This window comes from Mus caroli, chromosome 2, assembly GCF_900094665.2.
Source record: "Mus caroli chromosome 2, CAROLI_EIJ_v1.1, whole genome shotgun sequence".
Lineage (NCBI taxonomy): Eukaryota > Metazoa > Chordata > Mammalia > Rodentia > Muridae > Mus > Mus caroli.
Genome location: NC_034571.1, coordinates 114,086,889 through 114,103,557, shown reverse-complemented (window position 1 = coordinate 114,103,557; position 16,669 = coordinate 114,086,889). Strand labels below are relative to the sequence as shown.

At 42.4% G+C, this 16,669-nt stretch overlaps 1 protein-coding gene across 5 annotated transcripts in view; it reads left to right on the top strand.

Moving 5' to 3' along the window:
- The window catches only part of Tp53bp1 (tumor protein p53 binding protein 1), a 93,327-nt gene that overhangs the window by 42,858 nt on the left and 33,800 nt on the right, over window positions 1-16,669 (top strand). For all 5 annotated transcript variants that reach the window (XM_029473427.1, XM_021156751.2, XM_029473425.1 and 2 more), the window contains 2 exons: window positions 3,283-3,485; window positions 11,716-13,033. In XM_029473427.1, coding sequence (XP_029329287.1) covers window positions 3,283-3,485; window positions 11,716-13,033 — 1,521 coding nt within the window. The remainder of the gene's footprint in view (window positions 1-3,282; window positions 3,486-11,715; window positions 13,034-16,669) is intronic.

The following is a 16,669-nucleotide window of genomic DNA, read 5'->3' as shown; positions in this document are numbered from 1 at the left end:
GAGCATCCACTTCTGTGTTTGCTAGGCCCTGGCTCTTTGCTTTTTAAGCATAGATCTACTATTTTAATTTAGAAAAAAAAATGCTCTGGTGAAAATATTTTGTTTTTAAAATTGAACCCAAGTAAATTAGTTTGGGGAAGTACTGGATTTGCTATTAATTGCCAAGTACATTCCGGGTACACGCTAGCATGTTTCTAAGTGAGAGAAAGCCAGCAGTTATTTCTAGGGCTCTTTATTTTTGTTATTATTAAGATAATGGAGTGTACCTTGAAGGAGCTGATAAACATTTTAACTTCTTTTGTCTTATGAGGACTTAGTATCCCCCTTAACCCAGAGATGTCTCATGTACCCTAGGCTCTCCTCTGTAGCTGAGAGTGCCTTGAACATTGGATCCCCCAGTTTCTACCTCTCTTTACTATAAATAAATAAATATCCCTCTACTATATATATACATATATAAATACAATTGTAATACGATTATAATTGTATAATACACAATTACAGATGTGTGCCACTGTGCCTGGCTTTATATGATGTTGGGGATCTGATCTTGGACTTTGAGCATGGTGGGCAAGCAGTCTACCCATAGAGCTAGATCCCTAGCCTGTGGATTTCTAAATGTCCATGTATTTCTAAACATCTGTCTTTTCCAAGTTTTTCCTGTAAATTCTGTCAGTTTCTTCTTTTTCCTCTGTTTTGTTTTGTGTTTGAGACAGAGTTAAAGATCCTCTCCCTTTCCCTCCTGAGTGCTAGGATTTTAGCTTTGTAGCACCATACTTCAGTGCTCTTTTTATTCATGTATCAATAGGGCTGGATAATTTTACATTATTATTAAATACATTTTGATGCCAGGAGCTGTAAGAGCTGCTTTCCATTTCTCTGTCCCCCCACCCCCCGAGAGAATCCACACAAAAACCCCAAGCAGTAGTTAAGGGTTTTTGTTTGTTTGTTTGGTTTTTTTTTTTTTTTTTTTTTTGGAGTCAGGGTTTCTCTGTGTAGCCCTGGCTGTCCTAGATCTTAACTCTGTAGATCAGGTTGGCCTCTGAACTCAGAGATCCACTTGCCTCTGCCTCCCCAGCACTGGGATTAAAGATGTGAGTTTTATTCCCATGTTGCATATGAAGGGATGAAGTCACAAATTTCACAACTAGTAATACAGTTAGGATCTGAACGCAGGCATTTGCCTCTGAAACATTTGCTTTAACTTGTCAGATGTTCTCCTGGGACAGTGTGCTGTCTGTGCTAGTGAGTCCTAGGGGTATCGAGGAGTACCACCATGCAGGGTTAGCCTCAGACTTCTCTCTGTGCTTGTCTGCTCAGTTGTAGATACCAGTAGCATTGGTACAAATAGTGTAGAGACCAATAGCATTCTAACTGTATGCATAATTCGTGGCATCTTTAGTCAGAATGATGAGATTTCATTCTACAAAACCCTTCTTAGATTATTTGGTTAATTTCTTAATTTTTCTATCTATAATGTGAACATATAAAAAGAATTATATTAAAATGTTTTTTCTTCTCCTTGTTTATAATCAATATTCACTATATAAAATTTGGAAGAGGTATAAGAGTAATGTGAAGAAAATAAAAATTACCCTGGGTCACAGTCTAGATTTAATTACAGTTAGTATTTGGAGAGCATTTTCTGTGCATATGAAAAAGTATTTATATGTCCTTGGCATCATTATATATTTGATTCATTCTTCTTTTTTTCCCATGTAACCCTGAATCATGTGCACCCTGTTTGTGAAGTCTCAAATGTGTTTTAGATCTGTTTGTGACAAAATGTGTTTTGTCATCTATCTTAGATTATTAAACTAAATCAAAGTTTGTAGCACTGGACCTTAAAATCTCATCAGTCTGGTATGTGAGGTTGAGGCCAAGCCAGCAGCCAGGGCACTGATGTTTGCATTGTAGGCAGTTGGTAACATGAATGTAAGCTGGGAGAGCTAAATGGAGTAAGTAGGTTTTGACTGGTTTGGTTGGGATCAAGTTGTAAAAATGGGGTCAGAAGCCTGATGAATTAAGTAGCTACCTAGGCTGGCTCTGGGGATGGGCTTGGTTGCCTTAAGGCAGGTATCATGCAGAAACCGTGGTTTGAAGATTTATATGGGAATTTGCCTGCATGTGTGTTTGTGCACTACTTGTATGCATGCCAAGATAGGATTGATCCCCTGGAACTGGAGTTGCAGATGGCAGTGAGCTGTCATGTGGCTGTTGAGAATCGAACCTGGGTCCTTTGAAAGATCTGTAGTCTGTACTTTTAACCTTTGCGCCATCTCCCAGTTCCATGAACAGTGATAGTGTTTTCTGTGTTTTCTTGAGCAGGTTGTGTTAGAGTCAGTGTTTTGGTTCTGAGATAAATCCATGTTGATTGGCATTAGTGGCTCTGTATTTGTACTGGTGTCAATCTCTGCACTTAGCAGTATTTACTGCAGGCATAATGACTTCATACAGACTTAGATAATCGACTTGGAGTGATGAGCTAGTTCATTGCTTTCAAGGTCTGGGACAGAGGTGGCTCAGCAGTTGAAGTGCTTACTGTGTAAACAGGAGGACTACTGTTGGGATCCCTAGAACCCATGTAAATGCTCGGAGAGCATGGGGACCTGCTCCTAAATCTACCTTGAGAAGGTCAAGGTGGGATCCCAGGAGCACGCTGGTTAGAAATGTTAGGAAGACTCATCAAGGAAGATTCTCCACATCAACCTAGGGTTTCCATAGGTACCACCCCACATGGACACTACCTACACACATGTAGACATTCATATACATGCACGCCTACCACATACAGAAACACAGGAAAAAATGGATCTGGCTATTCCTACAGAAGATGTGAAAATGAGCTAGGATAATCTGGGAGTGTTTAGAGGAGATGTAACTTACATTTCTTATGGATGGGTGGGCATTCTCAAATGGAAAACCATTTTAATCTATGTCTAAAATTAGATGTGGGCTTCTGACATGATTAACAAATGCCTGGCTGGGAAGCCTGGCAACCTGAGTTTGCTCCCTGGAGCCCACAGTGGAAGGAGAGAACCGACTCCTGAAAGCTGTTCTCTGAGTGCCATATGTGTGCACATGCGTGTACTCATACACTTTCTCCTCCCACAGGGTGGGACTGGTGGGATACAACCTACTGTTGTTTCAGGTTCCTGAAAATTAGGACATTGTGTTTTGGAATGGAAATTTCTGTAACATAATTGCTGTTCGTGGTATTGGAGCATGAGTAATATCGGTGAGTGCTGATTTTGTAATTCATTTTTTTCTGTGTGGAACCAGATGAGCCCATGGATATGTCAGTGATACCTGCAGGAGGGGAGCCTTTCCAGAAGCTTCATGATGACGAAGCAATGGAGACAGAAAAACCCCTTCTCCCGTCTCAGCCTGCTGTGTCACCGCAAGCCTCAACACCAGTGTCTCGGAGCACGCCAGTTTTCACTCCTGGCTCTCTTCCCATCCCATCCCAGCCCGAGTTCTCTCATGTGAGTTTTGCAGGAAGACTTACCATCTCCTGCTGCTTTTCCTTCCCTTCTTTTTTTTTTTTTTTTTTTTTTTTTTGTGGTTTTTCGAAACAGGGTTTCTCTGTATAGCCCTGGCTGTCCTGGAACTTACTTTGTAGACCAGGCTGAGTGCTGGGATTAAAGGCGTGCACCACCACGCTCGGCTTTTCCTTCCCTTCTTACTTTGTGGGTCAGTGATGTATAGATTCTAGGCAAGTGATTTGCCACAGAACTACATATCTAGACCAATGTTTAAAAAGTATTCTAAGCCAGGTGGTGGGGGCAGCACTTGCCTTTAATCCTAGCATTTGGGAGGCAGAGACATGAACCCTGTGAGTTTGAGACCAACATATCTATATAGGAACAGCCAGGGCTACACAGAGAAACTCTGTCTCCAAAAGAAAAGAATTATATTTATTGTGCATGCATGTATGTTTGTCATGTATATCCTTGCATGTGTAGATGGAGGTTAGAGGATGGCTTTGGGCATCAGGTCTACACCTCACCTTTGCTTGCTGGCTTGTTTGGTTTAGGTCAGTGGTTTTCAACCTTTCTAATGCTGCAAACCATAAATACAGTTCCTCATGTTGTAATGACCCCTGACCATAAATTTTTTTCCATTTCTATTTCATGACAGTAATTTTGCTGTTATGAATTTTAATGTTAAATATCTGATATGTGACCCTGTGAAAGGATCATTTTTTTTTAAAGATTTATCTATTTATTTATTTATTATATGTAAGTACACTGTAGCTGTCCTCAGACACTCCAGAGGGAGTCAGATCTCGTTACAGATGGTTGTGAGCCACCATGTGGTTGCTGGGATTTGAACTCCTGACCTTCGGAAGAGCAGTCGGGTGCTCTTACCCACTGAGCCATCTCACCAGCGCTGAAAGGATCATTTGACCCCCAAAGGGATCACAACCCATAGGTTGAGAACCACTACTCTAGTTCCTCAGGCTGGTTGGGGACATTTTCTAAGAGCCTTTTTTAACCCTCTTGCTCATTTTATAATTTGAATGTTGTGGAATTATAGATTGGGAATACTTACCTTTAAAGGTTTGGAAGGCATTTCGCTGTTGTCTTGGAATTTCTGGTGCTTCTATTGAGTAGCACTAAGCCACTCTGATCTTGCTTTGGGTCCTGTGACTTTTTTTTTTCTCTCGAGACAGGGTTTCTCTGTGTAGCCCTGGCTGTCCTGAAACTCACTCTGTAGACCAGGCTGGCCTTGAACTCAGAAATCTGTCTGCCTGTGCCTTCCGAGTGCTGGGATTAAAGGCATCTGCCACCACGCCTGGCTTGTTTATTTGTTTGTTTGTTTTTTGTGACTTACTTTTTGTTACTGTAATCTCACAGGATTTTCTCTTTGTCCCAGTGTTTGTACTCTGAACCCTCAGATGTCTCTGGATTGTGTCAGGTTGACAGCTGAACAGACTATGACAGCATGATTTCAGGGTTCATCTGTGTTACTTCATGGAGCAAAATTTCAGATGATTTTATTGTAACTGATACTGTTTGTGTATATACGACATTTACGCTTTAGTTCATCAGTTGGACATTGCAGTTCTTTCTCTTCTGTTGTCTCTGTGAATCATGCTGCAAAGGTTGATGCACAGGCTTGTATAAGGATGGGTTTTGTTTCTCTTATGTAAAGTGTAGGTGCAATTGCTGAGTTTTACCATCTATTTTACTCCTCTGAATTACTAATTTCTATGCTTTTGTTTTTAATTCTTGAAGTCTTTTTTTTTTTCTCTGAATATTTTTGTCTTAAGTCTATGTTTCTCTTTAATAATTTTTGGCAAGTTTTCTCTTCCCCACCAGTCACTATTCTCAGTAGGCTTTCATGGTGTCTTTATTTAAGTGGTGCCAGGGGCTTGTATCCAGAGCCTTAAACATGATGAGCAAATGCTCAGCTACTGAGCACCTGTTCTTATTTGTTGATTTTTGAGACTGAGTCTTGCTTTGTAACCCATGCTAGCCTTCTACCTGTCATCTTCCAGCCTTGGTTTGCTAGCTGTTAGGATTACAGGCATGTGTCACCATACCAGTGTTGGGAGTCAAACCAACTGGGTGGGTGAATGAAGTGGATATACTGCTTTAACCACACTGTTTTTTCCTTTCCTTTTTTTTTTTGAGGTAAGATCACATAGTAGTAACTGAGGATGACATGGAACTTCTGATTATCCTGCCTCTACCTCCTGAGTGCTGGAATGTTGTTTTTTTGTTTTTTGTTTTTTTCGAGACAGGGTTTCTCTGTGTAGCCCTGGCTGTACTGGAGCTCACTCTCGAACTCAGAAATCCGCCTGCCTCTGCCTCCCGAGTGCTGGGATTAAAGGCGTGCTCCATCACGCCCGGAGGAATATGTTCTTCATCACACAGTTTTGCTGAATCTCATCTCTTCTCTTCTCTTCTCTTCTCTTCTCTTCTCTTCTCTTCTCTTCTCTTCTCTTCTCTTCTCTTCTCCTCTTCTTCAGGGCATCAGATCTCGTTACGAATGGCTGTGAGCCACCATGTGGTTGCTGGGATTTGAACTCAGGACCTTTGGAAGAGCAGTCAGTGCTCTTAACCACTAAGCCATCTCTCTAGCCCAGCCTTTTTTTTTTTTTTTTTTTTTTTGGTTTTTCGAGACAGGGTTTCTCTGTGTAGCCCTGGCTGTACTGGAGCTCACTCTCGAACTCAGAAATCCACCTGCCTCTGCCTCCCGAGTGCTGGGATTAAAGGCGTGCGCCACCACGCCCGGCTTTTTTTTTTTTTTTTAATTAGTTNTTTTCTTTNTTTACATTTCAAATTTTATCCCCTTTACTCATTTCTCTTCCGAAAACCCCGATATTCCATCCCCCCTCCCCCTGCTCACTAACCCACCCACTCCTGCTTCCCTGTCCTGGCATTCCCTTACACTGGGACATAGAGCATTCTCATTGATGACCGACTAGGCCATCCTCTGCTACATATGCAGCTGAAGCCTTGAGTTTCTCCTTATGTACTCTTTGGTTGGTGGTTTAGTCCCTGGGAGCTCTAGGGGTACTGGTTGGTTCATATTGTTGTTCCTCTTATTGGGCTGCAAACCCCTTCAGCTCCTTGGGTCCTTTCTCTAGCTCTTCCACTGGGGATCCTGTGCTTAGTTCAATGGATGGCTATGAGCCTCCACTTCTGTATTTGTCAGGCTCTGGCAGAGCCACTCAGGAGACAACTATATCAGGCTCTTGTCAGCAAGTACTTGTTGGCATCCACAGTAATGTCTGGGTTTGCTAACTGTATATGGGTTGATGGATGTCTTTGCTCTGGCTGCCCTAGGACTCACTGTGTAGACCAGGCTGGCCTCTGCCTCGCAAGTGTGGAGATTAAAGGTGTGTGGCATTACACCAGCTTGTTGAGTGGTTTTATTAATGCTAGGGTTCAAATCCAGGGCTTCATGCATGCTAGGCATGAACTCTTGCAAGTAAATTACGTCTCCTTGTTTGATGTCTTACATTTAATTTGTTTGGTGATATGTGTGTACACATACACGTGTGGTCTAATATGTCTTGGAGGGCAGAGGACAATTTGAATGTATTGCTTCTCTCTTCTACTTTTGGGTCTGGGAACCAAATGGTTACCAGGCTTGACAAGTTAGTGCCTTTTACCTTTTGTATTAGTCATTGTTCTACTGCTGTGAAGACACCATGACCATGGCAGATATTATAAGAGAAAGCATTTAACTGGGGGATTGCTTACAGTTTCAGCAGTTTAGTTAATTATCACCATGTCATGTCAGCATACTGGAACAGTAGCTGAGAGCTACATTCTGATCTGCAGTCAGAGAGAAAGACATTGGGATTGATGTGAGCTTTTAAAACCTCAAATCCCACCCCCCAGTGACATACTTCCTCTAAAGCCATACCTCCTAATCCTTCTAATCCTTTCAAATAGTGCCTGTCCCTGGTGCCTAAGCAGTTAAAGTCTATGGGGACCATTCTTATTCATACCACCACATCTACTGAGCCATCTTACTGGCCCTTGTCTTTTCTTTTTTTCCTTTTGTAAATTTTTATTTTATGTGCATTGTTATTTTTAATGTAAATCTATTAGTATGAGGGTGTTCAGCCCTCCAATATTGGAGTAACAGATAGTTGTAAGCTAATATGTGGGTGCTGGGAATTGAACCATTTCTTTTTCTTATTTGCTGATAATTAATAGTGAAATATTAGAACTCCGGTTTAGCAGTTCTAAGCTGATGGTTAGGACTTACTTGTTCTGAGATTTACTGAATATGATCTCCTGGGGCATTTTGTCAGGAGTGCCCTGGTGTCAGAATCCTGATTATCTTGGGTTGGTCCGATCCCTAGGAAAGTCTAATCTCCTGCCTGCTGGGTACAGGGCTGGTTGCTATTGTACAGAAGTCCTTTAAAGGAAGGAGGTTTGAAATGAAACACATGAAACATGAGGCACCAGGGTGGGTTTCTCTCAGTATGTAGGGTTTCTTGAATCCCTTTAGCTTCAGGATGGTGCTCTCATCTCCTGTCCTCCTATCCAGGGCTTTGTGTTTTATTTTCTCCTGGGCAGAAGAAGGGCAGGGAAAGAGGTTATGGGAGTTGAACTGCTTCTTAAATAGACTTCCAGGCAGTCCTCCTCCTGTTTTTAGCAGCAACCTCACCATCACTTTTAAAATTGTCTGATCTTGCTGCCAAGTCCTAAGTCCTTTTGGAGGGGCGTGGGAGTAGTGTGGTGTTATCACCCTGGTAACTTCTTGGCCTTCTTTTGTTTGGCCTAACAATTACCTTTCACTTGTCTGTCAAGTGGATTGCCCCCAACCCCCACATATACATATATATAAGTGTGTATGTGTATGTATGTTTGTATGTATATGTGCATTGCATGTGTATATATATGTGTGTGTGTGTGCATGCATGAATATGAATATATATGTATATATTCATATATGTGTGTGTGTATTTCTTTTTTGAGAATTATATATGCTAGAAAAAGTGCTTTACCATTGATTAGCAGGGTTTCAGAAATAAAGTAGATGTTGACTCTACCATTCTAATTTGTGAGTTCCCTAAATTTTTCATTATGTGTCAAATTCCTAAATTTTTTTTGAATTTTTATTTATTTTATATATATGAGTACACTGTAGCTGTCTTCATACCAGAAGAAAGAGGGCACCAGATCTCATTATAAATGGCTCTAAGCCACCATGTGGTTGCTGGGATTTGAACTCAGGACCTCTGGAAGAGCAGAGAGGTGCTCTTCTGAGCCATCTCTATAACCCCCTAATTTTTTTTTTTTTATGAGTATACTGTAGCTGCGTTCGACCAGAAGGCATTGGATCCCTTCACAGATGGTTGTGAGCCACCATGTGGTTGCTGGGAATTGAACTCTCTCTGGAAGAGTAGTCAGTGCCCTTAACCACTGAGCCATCTTTCCAGCCCTGCCTACAGGTTATTTTTAAAGATGGAAAGAGAGAGCTGACTCGTGAGGATCGTTCCGACCACCACATGTGCTATGGTACAGATAGATGGTCATATGCATGTACTATGTCTGTACACACATGCAGCAATAAGAAATTAAAAATAAGCAATAAAACATGTCAATTTAAAGCAAAGCATGGCAGCACATGTCTGTAAGTATAGCACTGGATGGTAGAGGCAGGACAGCAGGTATTCAGAGTCAGCCTGGGCTACATGAGATCCTATTTTAACATTCACCCTATTCCCATCCCTCAAAAAAATAAAAAAATAAATAAAAAAGAAAGAAAGAAACAGCAATTGTGGCAGCAGGATGGCTTGTTGACGGTGGTATTTGCCTCAAAAGTCTGATAACCTGAGTTTGATCACCAGGCCAACAATGAAGAAAGGACTGACTCTTAAAAGTTAACCTCTGACTTCCAAAAAGTATTTCTTTTGGAAGACTCACTCTCTCTCTCTCTCTCTACACACACACACACACACACACACACACACGTTTATTATTATTATTACTACTACTACTACTTTATTTATTTTGAGACAAGTTCTTTGGTTGGTTGGTTTTTTTTTTTTTTTTTTTTTTTTTTTTTGGTTTTTTGAGACAGGGTTTCTCTGTGTAGCCCTGGCTGTCCTGGAACTCACTCTGTAGACCAGGCTGGCCTTGAACTCAGAAATCCGCCTGCCTCTGCCTCTGCCTCCCGAGTGCTGGGATTAAAGGCGTGTGCCACCACCCCCGGCTTGAGACAAGTTCTTGGTGTGTATCCTTGGCTGTCCTGGATCTCACTATGTAGACTAGGCTGGTCCTGAACTCATAGAGATCCTTTTGTCTTTCCTTCTAAATGCTGAGATTAAAGGTGTATGCCTCAGCATAGTGTGCATGGGTGTGTGTATTAATACATTGTAGCCCTAGATGGTTTAGAACTCACTGTAGATCAAGCTGGCCTGGAATTTACATCAATCTGCCTACATCTACCTTCCAAGCTCTGGGATTATTAGAATGTTTGTTCCAAGGTGCCCAGGGCTTTGTGTAGGTTTTTGTTGTTGCTGTTTTATTTTTTCAAGACAGGGTCTTGCTGTGTATTCCTGAATGGTGTAGAATTTTCTATGTAGACCTCAAAACTCAAAGATTGATTCCTCTGCCTCTGCCTCAGGAGTGCTGAGCCAGCTTTGTGTATGTTAGGCAAGCACTCCACCAAATTCTGGAGTCGTGTTTAATCAGGAGGTGCTGCCTGCCGTGGCTATGTTTTGCTTTTTCCTGGCAGTGTGTGAGGATTACAGGTGTCCATGAAGTTGTTGGTGTTTGGTTTTGTGAGTGTTTAGAACCTTAATCATTTTATTGCTTGCTCTGTCTGTCTGTCTGTCTTTCTCTCTCTCTTTCTCTTTCTCCCTCTCCCTCCCTCTCCCTCTCTCTCACCCTCTCTCCCTCCCTGCATCCCTCCCTCCCTCTTGCTCTCTTTCTCTCCCTCTCCTCTCCCTCTCTCCTCTCTCTCCTTCTCCCTCTCTCTCTCTCTCTCTCCCCTCTCTCTCCTCTCTCCCCCTCTCCCTCTCTCTCCCTCCCTCCTCCTCTCTCCCCTCTTTCCTCTCTCCTCCCTCTCCCCTCTCTCCCTCTCTTTCTCTCTCCCTCCCTCCCTTCTCTCTCTTTCTTTCTTTCTTTCTTTCTTTCTTTCTTTCTTTCTTTCTTTCTTTCTTTCTTTCTTTCTTTCTTTCTTTCTTTCTTTCTTTCTTTCTTTCTTTCTTTCTTTCTTTCTTTCTTTCGACAGGGTTTTTTTCTTTGTGAAACCCTGGCTGTCCTGAAATTCACTCTGTAGATTCAGGCTGTCCTGCCTGCCTTTGCCTCCTGAGTGCTGGGACTAAAGGCGTATGCTACCATTGCCTGACTTATTGTGGTTTTAATTACATTTCTATGCTGACTAATGGTCTTCTATCTTTACATTTTAAAAAATTTATTTATTTTTACTTTATGTGCATTGGCATTTTGGCTGCAGGCACATCTTGTGAGGTTATTGGATCCCCTGAAGTTGGAGTTAGAGACAGTTGTGAGCTGCTATATGGGTGCTGACAAATGAGCCTAAGTCGTCTGGAAGAGCAGCCAGTGTTTTTAACCACTCTCTAGTCATCTCTTCAGCCCTGTATCTTTGCATTTTAACATCTGCTTTATGATGTTTCACAGTGGTCCAGTGAAGCAGGATGAGTTCACAGTCATCTTTGTGAAATTAGAGATGGCTCTGTAAGCGTATGTCGGGTCTATTACATAGTACAGACAGAATTTTAATAGTGTGATGATGAAGTTAAATTTGGATCTTCCTGTACTTGATAAAGTCTGTACTGTTAGTACTTTTAGGGTTTTGTTTTGGATTATGCTTATTCTTTTTGTTTTGTTTTGTTTGTTTGTTTTTTTGGTTTTTCGAGACAGGGTTTCTCTGTATAACCTTGGCTGTCCTGGAACTCACTCTGTAGACCAGGCTGGCCTTGAACTCAGAAATCCGCCTGCCTCTGCCTCCCAAGTACTGGAATTAACGGTGTGCACCACCACTGCCCGGCTGTGGTTATTCTTTAGTAGGGGTTTTATAAGAAAAACACTGAACAGAATAACTTGTGCAATTGAAGGCATGTTTGTAATGTTTGGAGTTCTGGAATTACAGTTCTAGCTAGAGTTCTTTAATTTTTGATTAATTGGTTTACAAATGTAGATGAATTCAAGGATTAGCTATAAAAGAAACTTGATATGGACAGCTGATAGCTTGATTCTTTTCATTCTTCCTTAGGACATTTTCATTCCATCACCAAGTATGGAAGAACCATCAGATGATGTGAAGAAAGGTGGAGGTTTGCATAGCTCATCTCTTACTGTTGAGTGTTCCAAGACTTCAGAGAGTGAACCAAAGAATTTCACTGATGACCTTGGTCTCTCCATGACAGGGGATTCTTGCAAACTGATGCTTTCTACAAGTGAGTATAGTCAGTCCTCAAAGATGGAGAGCTTGGGTTCTCCCAGGACTGAGGAAGACGGGGAGAACACACAGATTGACAATACTGAACCTTCGTCTCCAGTTACCAATTCTAAACTTCCTGCTGACAGTGAGAATGTCCTGGTGACTCCATCGCAGGACGACCAGGCAGAAATGAGTCAGAATGTAGATAAAGCAAAAGAGGATGAAACGGAGGACAGAGGTGACGTTGGTGTTTTAGCTGCTGACTGTAAAGGCAGAGAAGACACGGTTGCTGAAGATGTTTGCATCGACCTCACTTGTGATTCTGGGAGTCAGGCAGTTCCTTCACCAGCTACCCGCTCGGAGGCACTTTCCAGTGTCTTAGATCAGGAGGAAGCTATGGAAATTAAAGAACACCATCCAGAGGAAGGGTTTTCGGGATCTGAAGTAGAAGAAGTCCCTGAGACTCCCTGTGGAAGTCACAGAGAGGAGCCCAAAGAAGAACCGATGGAAAGTATCCCACTGCACCTTTCTCTGACTGACACTCAGTCTGAGGCATTGTGTCTGCAGAAGGAAGCCCCCAAAGAGGAATGCCCAGAAGCTATGGAAGTTGAAACCAGTGTGATCAGTATTGACTCCCCCCAGAAACTGCCAGTACTTGACCAGGAATTAGAGCATAAGGACCCAGAAACCTGGGAAGAAGCTACTTCTGAAGACTCGAGTGTTGTTATCGTAGATGTGAAGGAGCCCTCTCCTCGAGTTGATGTTTCCTGTGAACCTTTGGAGGGAGTGGAGAAATGCTCTGACTCCCAGTCCTGGGAGGGTGTGGCTCCAGAGGAAGAACCATGTGCTGAGAATAGATTAGATACTCCAGAAGAAAAGAGTATAGAGTGTGATGGAGATTCAAAAGCAGAGACCACAGAAAAGGACTCTGTAACAGAAGACTCTCCACAACCTCCTTTGCCTTCAGTGAGAGACGAACCTGTCACACCCGATCAGGAGACACAGCAGCCCCAAGTTCAAGAGAAAGAGAGCCCAGTGACTGTAGATGCACAAGTGGCTGATGACAAGCAGCTGGGATCAGAGCGCACATGCCAGCAGCTTGAGAAGGCCCCTGCCTGTGCCTCACAAAGTTTCTGTGAAAGTTCTAGTGGTGAGTGGAAGCGGGTTTCATTTGGTGCTATCCAGCTAGGTTCCGATTTGGAAAGGGAGGAGGAGAGCCCACGTACTGTGTCAGGACTCAGCATGAACTTGAAGGAACAGTATTTAGGACAATTTGAGATTAGGGGTTCTAGTTTTCTTCCGTAGTTGTAATTATTTGTATGGCCAGAGACCATTTGAGGTTTATGAGCACCGTAGTTCAGGAGTAGTCAACACATCGAATTAGGAATTGCACAGGTTACTTCTTCTGCTTACCTAGGTCCTACGCCTACACCGGAAATCCCCACCCCACTCATGTGAACTAGGCAGGTGTCACCAGTGAGTTGTCCATCCATCTTTCTGTCTGTCTGTCTGTCTATCTATTTCTTGTCTTTTTGGGTTCAAGGTTTCATTTTTATGGTCCAGACTGGTCTCACATTTTCTTTTTTCCTGATATTTAACAACTTTATTTTAAAACAATGCTTTAAATTTATTTTCTGAAAATTCCATACATTTGTGCAGTATATTTTGATTATATCCATCTACTACTACTTCCCTCCAAATGCCTCCTGTCATCACCTTTACCACTTCATGTTCTCCTTTTATTGGCTTGTTATTAAAACTCAGCCTCCTGTGTCTGACCAGTGCTGTTCATTGTGCATGGCTGTGAGGTGGTTCTCTGGGGTATGGGTAACCTTCCAGTAGCTATAGCTGCAAAGGAGACCTCCCCCTTAGCATCATCAACTGCTAATAGCCTCTTCTCCATTTGTGCTAGAATTTTGCCTGGCTCTATCTGTGCAGGTCCAGTGGAGGAAGTCCTAGGGGCTGTGCGTTGCTGTGTGCAGCAACCATGCCATGCCCGGAAGTCAGCGTTTCCCAGCTCTTCCCTCATCTACCAACTCTCACTCTTTGTGCCTGTTCTTCTGCAAAGTCCTCTAAGCTGTAATGGAGGTGATTCATCCTCAGCTGAGTGAGCACTCATGGCCACTTCTACTTGTAACTTGGTAGATAGGAGTCTCTGTAGTAACTGTTGTCCACTGCAGAAAGAAGCTTTTCTGACCAAAGTTGAGAGCAACATAAGTCTGTAGGTATAATCATAAGTATTTAGAAGGCAGGTTGACAGTTTGACCATCCAACATAACAGCTGTGACCGTCGACCTCCCTGGCCCTGGCTTGTGACAGGGTTTGGAGTACCACGTACTCCTGTCTCTGTATCTCAGACCCTGAGATTGTAGGTGTGTGTCAACCTTACCATGCTTGACAGGAATACCTTTTAGCTATTTTTTTTTATAGTTGTGTGCAGAAGAATACTCTAAAATATTGAGATATTAGTTGCTATGGTAATAGTATTCTTTATGAATTAACAGATTATTCTGTTAGTTGGCAGAACAAACTATTTTTTTCTCATAGACTCTTATTAAAATTTAATTTACTAATATTCATTTGGATTTCTTTCCTTCCCTCGTCCCTCTCTGTTCACCTTTCTGCCCTGTTCTTCCTCTCCCCAACTCCTCCACTCCCTTTCACATCCCCCCTTCCCTCCTCCATCTTCTCCTCTCCTCCCTTTCCTCTTTCCTTTGACTTCTCCTTCCTGCTTCCTTTCTCTCATTCTCTTTGCTTTTCTTTTTCCCCTCCCTTTCTCATTTTGTCAAGAAGTACAGTAGCAGCTCCATGCAGCAGCAGGGGAGCATCCTGAAAACAGGTTCCTTCCTTTTCTTGTTCAGAAGTGATTTTCTTTTAGGGTTTGGGGATGTAGTTTGATGATTTTGGTTTCAGTATCTGAAAAAAGTTATTTTATGTGACTTCAAGGCCAGCCTGGTTTATAGGGAATTCCAAGACAGCCAGGGCAACACAGAGAAACCTTGTCTTGAAAAGCAACAACAGTAACAACAACAAAAACAAAACAAATGAGAGGAATTAAAAGTGGTGTCTGGGGGGATGGGTCAGTGGTTGAGAATGCTTACTGTTGTTCTTCCAGAGAATCAAACTTTGGTTGCCAGCGCCTACTTTGGGCCACTCAAAATTCCTGTAACTCCACCTTCAGGGGATCTGGTACGCTCTTCTGGCTTCCATAGGTACCAGACCATGCACATAGTGCACAGACATGAGGCACAGTACACATACACATAAAAATAATTAAAACAAGATGTAGGTATTTTAGTTAAGGCTAGGCCTGATTAGCTTTGCCACCGTCTATGACAACGCCTCTAGGGCTAAGACTGCCCAGTGTTCAGCTCAAGAGAAACAATAGCTCTGCCAGTCTCAGGGCGACTGGACTCTATACCTCCGCCTGGGCACAAGAATTAAAAATAAATACTGGTTAAAAAAAGAAAAGTTTTATTTAGAAATTAGGACATGAAGAATAATAGTTTCTGAGTCAGAGAATTAGTATAAAAGAAGAATGTTATTAAAAGGAAAATTATTATATGCTTAAAATATAGTTCCTGGATTGGAGGTATAGCTCATTTTTAGGGAGCTTGCTTCAATTTCCTAAGGTCTAGGTTTGATCCTGTCTTGGTTAGGGTTTCCATTGCTGTGAAGAGATACCATGACCAAGGCGACTCTTAGAAAGAAAAACATTTCTCTGGGACTGGCTTACAGTTTCAGAGGTTCAGTCCGTTATCATCATGGCAGGAAGCATAGCAGCATGCAGGCAGACATGGTGCTAGAGAAACCCAGAGAGTTCTATATCTGGATCATCAGGCAGCCAGGAGGAGACTGGAATTCTACACTAGGCAGAGCTTAAGCCTGGGAGACTTCAAAGCCCACCCCCACAGTGACACACCCCCTCCCACAAGGCCACACCTCCTAGTAGTTCCCCTCCCTGTGGGCCAAGCATTCAAACACATGAGTCTGTGAGGGCCAAACCTATTCAAACCACCACCCTCACTGCAAAAACAAGTAGTAGCACAGGATACAATTGTTTAGTTCCTAATAAGTAGGAGGATTGAAAAAGAGAGGAATGTGGAGAGGTGATGATTGTTCCGTTTAAAAAGAATGAGGGCTAGGGATGTAGTTCATTTGGTAGAGCCTGCCCAGCATGATGAAGCCCTGGGTTCTGTTTCCAGCACTGAAATTTGGTGTGGTGGCTACACCTGTAATCATAGCATCTAGGAGGTGGACACAGGAAGATCAGAAAGCCAAGGTCATCCTTGGCTACAGAGGTAGTTTGAGTCTAGCTTGGGCCACATGAAACTCTTTCTCAAAAATTAAATAATGAGCTGATGAGATGGTTCACTGGGTAAAAGGTGCCTACATCCAAGCCTAACGATCTGAATTCCATTCCAGGGACCCACTGGTAATAGGAGAGCACTGACTTCCTAGACGTTATTCTCTGCCCTCCATATGGTGTGCCATGGCACACTCAAGGCAACCCCTTCCCCCCAGTTATGCACATTAAATACATAAATGAAATGAATTATAAGATTTTAATAAAGCAAGCGAGTGAGTGAGCCATCCTGGACTATGTGAGACCTTGTCTCAAAAATAAACACACAAACAAACAGAATAAGAGGTATCAAGTGGGTGAGTTGGGGCTGGGGTGGAGCTTAGTGTTAGAGTACTTGACCAGTATATTTAAGACACGGGTGTTTGATGTCTAGCACTGCAAAACATGCAAGCTTTTCTTTTTCTTTTTTTTTTTTTTTTT